The 11,400-nt window shown below is 49.0% G+C and overlaps 1 protein-coding gene and 1 gene segment (V, D, J or C); both read right to left on the bottom strand.

Annotated features, from left to right (window-relative positions):
* Positions 1 to 3,294: 3,294 nt before the first annotated feature.
* On the bottom strand, positions 3,295 to 5,519 carry LOC117598121 (immunoglobulin kappa variable 4-1-like). The segment is given in 2 exon segments: positions 3,295 to 5,189; positions 5,317 to 5,519. Coding segments are annotated over 2 exon segments (435 nt in total).
* A 1,571-nt stretch (positions 5,520 to 7,090) lies between these two features.
* Positions 7,091 to 10,454, bottom strand: LOC113526632 (uncharacterized). Its single transcript, XM_053236907.1, is given in 4 exon segments — positions 7,091 to 7,354; positions 7,936 to 8,733; positions 8,735 to 9,973; positions 10,146 to 10,454. Coding segments are annotated over 4 exon segments (2,610 nt in total).
* Positions 10,455 to 11,400: the final 946 nt, after the last annotated feature.

Below are 11,400 nucleotides of genomic sequence, written 5' to 3'. Positions count from 1 at the left end.
AGGAGCAGATAATGGTCCTACTGATGGGTTAAGGACCTTCTATGGCCCTGTCCAGCTCTCCTAGAGTAACTGCCTGTCTCCTGGAATCTCCTCCATGCTCTTGAGACTGTGCTGGGAGACACAGCAAACCTTCTGGCAATGGCACGTATTGATGTGCCATCCTGGAGGAGTCGCCTCATGCTACCAGTAGTGACACTGACCCTAGCCAAATGCAAAACTAGTGAAAAACAGTCAGAAAAGATGAGTAGGGAAAAAAATGTCAGTGGCCTCCACCTGTAAAACCATTCCTGTTTTGGGGGTCATCTCATTGTTGCCCATCTAGTGCACCTGTTGTTAATTTCATTAACACCAAAGCAGCTGCAACTGATTAACAACCCCCTCTGCTACTTAACTGACCAGATCAATATCCCAGGAGTTTAACTGACTTGATGCTATACTCTGATTAAAAAGTGTTGCAGCAGTGTATATATGTGTGTGTCTTAGACACAATAACCATCAGATAGTAATTTGGACACTAGCACTTTGTGTAATATATAATATATATATAACTAATTCATACACATTCAGATGGTAAGAATCCCATTCTGTGTGGTGTTTCAGAAAGCACTGACACTAAAGATTTATTTAATATATTTAATTTAAGTTTGTTTGAAACATTGTGGCCCCTCTAAATAAATGAAAAGGAAGTAGTTAAAACTGAAAAGAGCAGCACTGTGTAAAACTGCTGTGGTTCTCTACAGAACAATTCTCAGCTCTTCTAATGTGGAATTCGCTTGATTTACAAATGGGGTCGTGAGAGAAACTCACAATCTTCTCTTTGTTTCATTCATTCATTTTACAAATTAGAAATATCAAAGATGGATTTTGTGTACTAATATTTTTCATTGCTACTGGGAGTCACATTTAGATAAATCACGTGTTACTGAATAGTGTACGTGTTATTTTAGTCTTTTTACTGTCGTAACACATTGCACTAGTATAGATCAGCAATAAAAATGAATGAATTTCCCCGTCCATCTGCTTCTGCTAAACAAAATAGCTATTTGTCTCAAATCACTTACTATGTACTATTCTAGAGCATTATTGAGTACAAACAGTAACCGAGTTTCCTAGTACAGTTAGTGTTTGAATTTTAAAAACCTCTCATGTCGCCTTCAAACCTACTGAAAGCTCTGATTTGCGTATCAGCCTTCTGGATTTTCTAGATTAGTAAATAATTGTGAATGTAACGTCAGAGTTTTCGATTTGAGATGCAGATCATGACAAAAATAATGATGCTGGTGAAAAGTTTTAAGAGAGACACAGAGCTCATCAGTGTGTTTAACGTCACTGTGCAGAAAATCACTAAACATTTACAGTTCTACTTGGAAACCTGATGGACAGGGATGTTTTGGCTCTGACGTGCCATCTACGGTCTATAACTAAAGTCTCCTTCTTTACCTCTGTAATATTACTAGGATTAGGAGACCACTTGTGTTACTACTAGATGCATAATGTCTGATACATCCTTTTACCACATTAAGGACTAACTATTACAGTTTAGTTTTCTCTGTCTTACCTGATAAACCTCTAAACAAATGTAACAAAATAGTGCAGCAGATCACTCAGATAAGGTCTGTGTCCTGGACAGTTTTGGGAGCAAGATGCTTCAGTTGTCTGAGTTTCTGGGAATTCAGGGGTGTAACGAGGAGTCAACAGAATGGGGATCCATTAGCAGCGTTTTAATAAAAGGCAGACACAGTCGTACAGGCGTGGTCGGGCAACAGCGAAACAGGGTAATCAGAGGCAAAACAAAGGCAGAGTGATCAAACAGGCAGATGGTCAGGGCAGGCAGCAAAGAATCAGAAACGAGAAGGAACAGTCCGAGGTCAGGGCAGGCAGCAAAGAATCAGAAACGAGAAGAAACAGTCCAAGGTCAAACACAGTAATCCAACAGAGAAGATATAAACGCTCAGAAATGTTAGCCGGGGCAAAACAAGACTTCGCAATGAGTGAGCGAGAGGCGGAGGCTTAAGTAGTCCCGGTAATAGGCTGCAGGTGAGCTCGTAATCAGAGCTGGGTGCGGGGTGATGGGAAATGTAGTTTCGAGGGGAAAGTCAATACTCGGGTGATGGTGACCTCTGGTGACGATCAGGGGGAACCACAGAGGCCGGATTCGTTACAAGGGGCTTGACCTAAACAATTCTACATTTCCTATTTAATGTTATTAAAAATGAAGGAATTGCTGGATTTGGTGGCCGTGTCATCCTAGTTCTTCCCCCCTGTCCTTTGTAGCAGATACTGGCAGGAACACTCAGGGACTGGCTGTATCACACAGAGCTGTGGGAGTTTCAGCTCCTCTGTTTTGGTCTCTGTAATGCTCCTTCTACCTTTGAGACATAGACAGACAGGGTGTTGTTTGGTGTCCCACACAGTGAATGTCTACTTCATGGGTCCAATATTCTGACCAAAGCCAGCTTCTTCCAGTCAGTGCTAAAGGTGCTGCTGAGGGAACTGGGGAGAGGGTCAGTATTTTAAAAGTGGACAGATACAGGAGATCAGGCAGAGGAGACAGTAGGGGGACTGAGCTCTGGTATACTGTGTGGACACACCAGACTGCACAAATCTGGCAGTGGTGTATGCAGAGGAGTGGAGGAGCCAGCAGGATTGACCCTGACCTGAAACAGCAAAAAGGATATGATTAAAGTGATGGCCTCTGCATCTTCTGGAGGTGGTGCACCGTCAGCCACAGGTGAGTAGAAGCAGCAAGTCATGATTTTTAAGGTCCTTAATGAAGCAATGCTTAGGGTTACACATTGGAACTCCAGAGACTCGTTGTTTTGGGGTTATTTGAACCCTTAGGTACGTTTCATTCAGGGTTAGGAGTGCAAAAGGCCTTTTACAAAAGCCACAGTTGAAATGATCTGGAGGAATTTTACAGCTGAGAACATGATGTGAGTGTAAAACCCCAGAAAAAGAAATGTGCTCTAAATTGGAAATATCATGGGTGGGAAATTAAAAGAATAGTGATGGTTCTTTCCAGGAGCTTTTCTGTGGACAAAAATTGGCATTCCACCTTTTTTCAGTTACTGAGCGACTGCTGCAGCTCTGAGCGCTCTGAGAGTCTGACTGGAGCTGAGATGTTTAAGTCTGAGATGTCAGTCATGTTCATTACCATTTCAGTGATTGGCAGAGAGTTAATAATTTAGACACATACAGAGCCCTCCATAATATTTGGGTCAGAGGCATAATTTAAGTTTTATTGTCCTCTCTACTCCACAGTTTTAAATTTAAACTCAAACAATTCACATGTGGTTAAAGTGGTCATTCTCAGATTTTAATAAAGAATATGTTTATACATTTTAGATTGACCATGTAAAAACTACAGCACATTTTTTACACAAACCTCCATTTCAAGGCAAAATAATGCCTCTGGTCCACAGAAGACTTCATGAACAGAAATACAGAGGCTAGACTGCAAGATGCAAACCACTAACTAGCCACAAAGAAAGGATGGCCAGGATACAGTTTAATAAAACTACTGAAAAGAGTTTGCAGAGTTCTGGAAAAGGTTCTTGTAGACAAATGGAACCGAGATTAACTTGTATCACAGTGATGAGGACTGCCCAAGATCCAAAGCATAGCAACTCATCAAACATACTGCCAAAGCCAACATATTCACAGCTAAAAACTGGAAGATTCTTGACTCACCAAGTCTCTCACCTGATCTGAATCCCATTGAGCATGACTTTCATATGCTGAAGAAACATCTTAAGGGGACTTAAGCCCCTGAAACAAGCAGGAGCTGAAGATGGCTGCAGTACAAGCCTGGCAGAGCATCAGCAGAGAAGATACTCAACACCTGCTGATGTCTATGAGTCACAGACTTCAAGTGGTCATTGCATGTAAAGGATATGCAACAAAGTACTAAACATGACTAATTTCCACTAATTAGTATTTCCAGTGGTGATGCAGTAGTTATTCAGGGTGCAGCTAGAATAAACAGACATTTTGATCACAGTTAAAGAGTATTTTGGTGTAATATTAGCTGCTGTGAGATCAGATAGGTGTAGAACTTTTTCTTTTCTAAGCTTTTGTTGCAACATGAACATCAATGACATTTTAGGTGATACAGTTTTGCTCCTGTTAATGTGAAAAGCTCTATAATCACTACCTCATTTTATTATATGTGTCTGAGTAATAATATATGCACTTCACTCACTACTGCATCAAGCGTACAATCACATCCACTACTGTACTGAGAATGATTGAAAATCTCCCAGATCTCTTTATTTTTGATAGTTTTTCTGTATATAAACTTCACACAGAGAATCAATACTACATTTTCCCTCTGTTTTTGCAATACTTTTTTGTTCTGCAGCAGCTTTTGAGAGATGTTTGTTTTGAGTGCTTTGTGTGTGCTTAATGTGGTAGTGATCTGTGTGTGTGTGTGTGTTTGTGGTCAGTAGTATGTGTGTGTGTGTGTGTGTGTGGAGTAGTGAGTGTGTTGTGAATGTGTGTAGTAGTGAGTGTGTGTATGTGTGTGGCGTAGTGTGTGTGTGTATGTGCTTGGAGTAGTGTGTGTGTGTGTGTGTGTGTGTGGAGTAGTGGTTGTGTTGTGTTTGTGTGTGTGAAGTAGTGAATGTTTGTGTGTGTGGAGTAGTGAGTGTGTGTGCGTGTGTCGAGTAATGTTTGTTTGTGTATGTGTGTGTATGTGTGTGTTTGTGTGTGCTTGGAGTAGTATGTGTTTGTGTATGTGTGTGTGTGTGTGTGTGTATCGTTGTGCTGTATCACATCGTCCCCCTCAGCACCTGCAGTAGGTCCCAGCTGCAGCAGTCACACTCACCCAGGTTTTTGTACGACGCTCTAACACTGTGTGAACACATAGCTACTACTGATCTCATGGTAACTCTGACAGTAATAATCTCCAGCATCTTCAGCCTGGACTCCACTGATGGTCAGAGTGAAATCAGATCCAGATCCACTGCCACTGAAACGATCTGGAATACCTGATTCTCTTTCATTAGCATAATAGATCAGGAGTTTAGGAGCTTCTCCAGCTTTCTGCTGATACCAGGACAAGCAGTCATTGCTATCACCACAGTCATCATAAACAGCAGAGCTGGTTTTACAGCTGATGGTGAGTGTGTCTCCTGGAGAAAAAGATTTCACTGCAGGATTCTGAGTCACAGTCACCTGACCTCTGGATCCTGAAAAAAATAAGAAGAATAAATCCGTTCCCTACATTAACAATGATGTTGAGTTTGAAGTTCATCTAGTCGGCCTACTTCACATGGATTTGTCAGCTGAACAGTAGAAGATAAAACATTGTGTTACCTCGAGCGCAGAGGGCCAGTGTGCAGATGAAGAGGCTGATCAAACTCATGGTTGCTGTGGGTGAAGTCGCTGAGCAGCAGCTCTCAGTCATGAAGTGTTAAAGTCACAGGGCTATAAACACTCGCAGAGCGCTGAAGCATGAGCTGCTAATGCAAAGTGGAACCTCTCTCTATGGAAACGTGTGCATGTGTGTGTGTGGGGGTGTGTGTGTGTGTGTTTGTTTGTGTGTGTGGGTGGGTGGGGTTACTGTAGTGGAACAGAGGTTTTTGTACCATGAGTGTTTCAGAGCACTGATTATTGAATACATTAATGTTTCCACTCTGGACTCTTAATAAGCAGAAGAAAACAGAAGAAAAGACCAATATGTGGAAATCTACTGTATTGTATATGTAACTCTCAGGTTATATGGGGTAAACTCTGCTGCTCTTAACACTCTGCCCTTCATAAACATCTCCAGGAAAAAGAAAACATGCTATTGAGGTTCTCTGACTGTGCTGAATGGGTTTCACTCTTATATCAGGCACTCTTTGTGTAATTTTGAATATGAATGTCATTCAGCACAGTTCTGGATCCACCGTGAGCCTGATCAGGATAAAGCAGTTACTGAAGATACATTAATGAATGGCATCCAGCAGTGGTGTGAGGGGGCTTCACTAGTGTGATGGTTGGAGTAGACTTTTTACAGCACCTGGCATTTCCAGGCATTCTCCCACCCGAATACTTACCTGTACTTACCTTACCTGTTTCCAGAGTGCTATGACTATTATAAACTTCAAAACTTTAAAAAAAAATACTTGGACTCCAATTGTCTTGAGAAAATCAAGTAAAGGAACTTATGTTAGTCAAGCAATTTGGAATTCTTATGTATTTGTAGAATCAACCATAATCCTCTGAGTATGTCTAACTATGGTTAAGTTATGAATGCTAACAGTTACCTGTTAAGGAGAATGAATTACTGGGGTCAGCATTTGGGTTGTTGTTGCTGATGAAAGTAAGAATCCCAACAGGCACCTGGGTGAAGTCCTCTGCTACATCTGAGTCCTGATTACAAAAACAAAGCACACAATAAAATAGTGAATGGGGGGGTATTCATTATAGTGACAACCTTCTCAGTTTAAAGTGCTGGTTTAATTATTTCTTTTTTTAAAATAAACTTCATCATACATCTGTCTGACCCAGAGCTTTGCAATATGTTCCTCTGTGTGTCAGTTCTCTCTGCTTCCTATATGCAGTTTACTTTTCTTTGTCCAGCCTGTTGCTGTGTTAAGTAATGCAATGCTGTGCAATAAGTAATGTCATGTTAAGGTGGATGAGTGCGTGAGTCAGAACCTCTTATACATTTATAACAAACTACCTTTTTTTATCAAGCAGAACGTCTCCAGGTTACGTATGTAACCATGGTTCCCCGAAGGGAACGAGACGCTGCGTCGAAACGCTATGGGAACGCCTTCAGCGTGACCGCGCTCTGAATTACATGTCTAATCAGTCTAATTAATGGTGAGACGTCACAGGCGGGGTGACGGAACAACCCGGAAGCATAAAAGCCCGAGCGGCATGCGCCGCGCTAGCTTTCAACAAATGAGGCAAGCGCGGCAGGGATGCCGGAAGTGTGGCACCGAGACGCAGCGTCTCGTTCCCTTCGGGGAACCATGGTTACATACGTAACCTAGAGACGTTCCCCTTCAGTAACTCGAGCTGCGTCGAAACGCTATGGGAACGAGTATGCCCACGCCTCCAGACTTACAAATCCCTGCCTAGTGTGGGAAAGGCACAGCTAAGGCAAAAGGACAGAAGAGCCAGGAGTGGCTCGCATATCCAGGCCATAGAACCTGGTAAAAGTGAGGGGCGTGGACCAACCCGCCGCATTGCAGATGTCCTGCATGGACACACCTGCCAAGAAGGCCTTGGAGGCCGCCACACCTCGAGTCGAATGAGCCTTGACCCCCAGGGGCGAGGGGAGGCCAGAGGACTCGTAGGCCAGGGACGTGGCTTCCACGATCCACCGGCTGAGGGTCTGCTTAGTAGCAGGACGACCCCTCTTAGGGGAACCAAAGCATACAAACAATTGGTCCGCCTTCCTCCACAGGGCAGTTCTGTGGACGTACGCGTCCAGTGCTCGCACTGGACACGTACAGTTGAGCTTCCGTTGGTCGGGCTCCCGAAAGGGAGGAGGGCAGAAGGCCTGCAGCACGACTGGCCGTAGCGCCGAGGAGGGGACTTTCGGTATGTACCCCGCTCGGGGGTACAAGAACACTTTGGCCAAACTGGGCGCAAAGTCTAAATAGGAAGGGGCCACCGAGAGGGCCTGAAGATCCCCCACTCTCCTCAGAGAGGAAATAGCCAAAAGAAAGGCAGTTTTTAACGTCAAGAGACGGTCCTAAATCTCCTCTATAGGCTCGAAGGGGGGTTTGCAAAGAGCCTCTAAAACCACGGCCAGGTCCCACGGAGGGACCCGAGATCGTTCTGGAGGCCTCAGCCTCAGCGCACCGCGGAGGAAACGTGTAACCAGGGGGTGCCTGCAGTTCAAGGCATACAGTTTCCTCGTTGAGGGAGCTCTGGACTGGAGGATGGTCTCCACAACCTCGGCTGAGAGACCGGAAGCTCTGAATTGTGCCCCCTCAGAGGCCACACCCAAAGCTTCCACAACTCCGGGCGGGGGTGAAGAATGTCGCCCCCCGCCTGTGAGAGGAGATCCCTCCTGACAGGAATCTCCCATGGAGAGCCGTCGAGAAGGGAAATCAGGTCCGAGAACCACGCTCGGCCCGGCCAGAACGGGGCTACTAGCAACAGGCGGACCCCGTCCCGGCGCACTCTCTCCAGAACTCCCGGGAGCAGAGCGACCGGGGGAAAGGCATACAGATGCAGCCTCAGCCACGCCTGTGCCATAGCATCCAGTCCCAGGGGAGCTGGATGAGTCAGAGAGAACCAAAGGGGGCAGTGCGACGTCTCCTGTGTTGCAAACAGGTCGACCTGAGCTCGACCGAACACCCGCCATATCCGCTCCACCACCTCGGGGTGGAGTCTCCATTCCCCGGGGATCGGCCCCTGCCTCGACAGGGCGTCTGCTCCCGTATTGAGACGGCCAGGGATATAAGCTGCTCTCAGCGAGAGGAGCTTTCCCTGGGACCACACAAGGATCTGGAGCGCCAGCCTGTAAAGGAGGCGCGAACGCAGACCTCCCTGGTGGTTGATGTAATAGGCCACTGCCGTGTTGTTGGTGCGCACCAACACGTGACGACCTCTTAGGTCCGGGAGAAAATGTTTTAGTGCTAGAAGCACGGCCAGCATCTCCAGGCAGTTGATGTGCCAAGTGAGACGGCGGCCACTCCACAGACCACAGACTGAGCGGCCACTCATGACCGCTCCCCAACCGGTGAGGGACGCGTCCGTCGCTAGCATTACGAGGAGGATTACCAGGAGCTCCCAGCACCGGGCCCTGAGACAAGAAGCCAGGCTTCCTCCACATGTCTAGAGCCCGCAGGCACCGCCTCGTGACTCTGATCATCCGGAGCGGATTTCCCCTCAGGGAGAACCCCCTGGTCTTGAGCCACCACTGTAAGGACCTCATATATAACAGGCCAAAGGATATTACGATGGACGCTGCTGCCATCAACCCCAGCAGTTTCTGGAACTGCTTGACAGTGAGTGACCGGCCTTCCCTCACTCTCGCGACTGCCATGCGGATCAACTCTATCCGAGCGGGAGACAAACGCGCCTGCATCGTGGTTGAATCCCACACCACGCCCAGGTAAGTGGTTCTCTGAACCGGAGAAAGCACACTTTTCCCGGCGTTAAGCCTTAACCCCAGTTTCTTCATGTGGGTGAGAACGACATCTCGATGCCGAACCGCCAACTGCTCTGATCGAGCTAATATCAACCAATCGTCAATATAGTTCAGTTTGCGGATGCCCTGGAGTCGCATAGGAGCCAGAGCAGCATCCACGCACTTCGTGAAGGTGCGGGGTGAGAGTGCTAGGCCGAAAGGAAGAACCCGATACTGGTAAGCTTCGCCCCCGAAAGCGAACCTCAGGAACTTCCTGTGTTGGGGAAGGATGGAGATATGGAAATATGCATCTTTTAGGTTGATCGTGACAAACCAGTCCTCGGACCTGATCTGAGGCACGACCTGAGTGACCGTGAGCATCCTGAACTTCAGTCGAGCGACTGAGAGGTTCAACTGCCGCAAGTCCAAGATAGGACGCAGCCCCCCATCCTTCTTGGGAACAATGAAGTAGCGCCTGTAAAACCCTCTGTCGTGAGGAGGGACCACCTCGATGGCCTCCTTCCTCAGGAGAGTGCACACCTGTTCCATCACCAGAGCCTGCACGGGGCCCACCAAGGTGGGAAGAACCCCGGAGAAATGAGGCGGAGGAAAGCCGAACTGAATTCGGTAGCCTCTCTCTATGGTACGCAGGACCCACTGAGACACATTCGGCAGAAGTTTCCACGCTGCCAAAAAGCTCACTAAGGGGATCAGCCTCTCGAGACTGACCTCTGGCATGACAGAAGCGGCTAGCTTGGCGCCCTGGAGCGGCGAACCGACAGGGAACGCCCGGGCTAGCTGCTCGGCAGGCCTCCAAGGAGGCCGCGAGCCTCCCAGACCCGCTACGTTGCCGGGCGAGAGCTGGGAGAAGTGCTCGCCGGAGACCGCTGCGCCCTGAAGCACCGTAGGTGGCAGGGTTGGCAGACCGGCCTCCCGAGGGCACCGAGGCGTGACGGGCACCGTATGATGAGGTGAACGCCGCCACGCCCCAGAGGGGCGCACCCTCAGCAGCCCTGGGCCCAAACCGTCAGGGCTTCTTCGCCGCGGCCCTCCTCGACAGAAGAACGGTCCTCAGATCCGTTTTAGTGTCGGAGGGACCGGACCTGGAGCGCCGTCGAGACTCCCGGTCCCGCCTCGGGGGAGCACGGGAGGCGACGCTCTGTTTCTGCGCCTCCCTATGGGAGGCGACCATACACGGAGGGGGCTGCCCCTGCCCGGCAGCCCCACGAGAGCAACGAGGGAGAAACCGCTGAAAGGCCGCAGCCTGAGCGCGAGCCTGTTGGTACCTGTCGACGACAGAGTCTACCGCGTCGCCGAACAGGCCAGAAGGAGCCACTGGGGCGTTCATAAGAACAACCCTGTCCTTCTCCTTCATGTCGGACAGGGTCAGCCAAAGGTGCCTCTCCGCCGCCACCAGGACTCCTTGGTGGCGCGGAGGGAAAGGTCAGCGGCCCGCCTGAGCTCCTCCAGGTGCTCAGACGGCATCTCCCCCTATCCAGCTCTTTGAGCAGGTCGGCCTGGTACGCCTGTAAGACGCCCATAGTGTGCAGACACACACCGGCCTGACCCGCTGCCGCGTACGCTTTGCCCACGAGCGCCGAGGTGGTACGCAACGGCTTAGTGGGCAGCACCGGAGCCTTCAGGGACGTAATAACCTATAACCTATAACCAGCCACGTCAAGCCCCGCCACGTTAGCATAATGAGAGGAGGCGGGAGTAAATAGATGGGCGGAAAAGGGCCTGTTCCACGACCTCGACACCTCGGTGTGGAGGTCAGGAAAGAACGGCAGGCTCCGGGGTGGAGGTGGCGGTCTGCTGCGCAAAAAGAGCTCATCGAGCTTCGACCTCGCCGGCGAAACCCGAGTCCGAGTCTCAGCGGGCCAGTCGATACTCAACTTAGCGACGGCCCGCGAAACCACCTCCAGCAGCTCCTCATATTGGGGAGACTGCGGCTCAGGATCGGCGCCCTCCAAGTCAACCTCCTCGGAGGAAGACAGGCGGAGCGCCGGGCCCGTTCCCCGGGGGGAAGAAACTGCAGAGCGTGCTTCTGAACCCAGGGAGCGGACGGTAGATCTGGAGGGTGAGGAAGGAGAAAAGGGCTCGCCCGTCTCCATTCCCTCCGCCAGATCTAGCTGCGAGCCCCACGAATGCAGACGCCGCTCTGCCTCGGCAGAAGCAGGGCCGGCACCGCGAGGCTCACGAGTGAAGGCTCCCTCCTCGAAGAGAGTCTTCCGAGAGCCTTCCGCTCCCAAACAGACAACGCCTAAAACGCTGTCCGCTAATCTTGCCCTCCCGGTGTTTCGTTTTGTCTTTGGCCTTAG

This window comes from Pangasianodon hypophthalmus, chromosome 9, assembly GCF_027358585.1.
Source record: "Pangasianodon hypophthalmus isolate fPanHyp1 chromosome 9, fPanHyp1.pri, whole genome shotgun sequence".
Taxonomy (NCBI): Eukaryota; Metazoa; Chordata; class Actinopteri; order Siluriformes; family Pangasiidae; genus Pangasianodon; species Pangasianodon hypophthalmus.
This window is presented reverse-complemented; position numbering and strand designations above follow the sequence as displayed.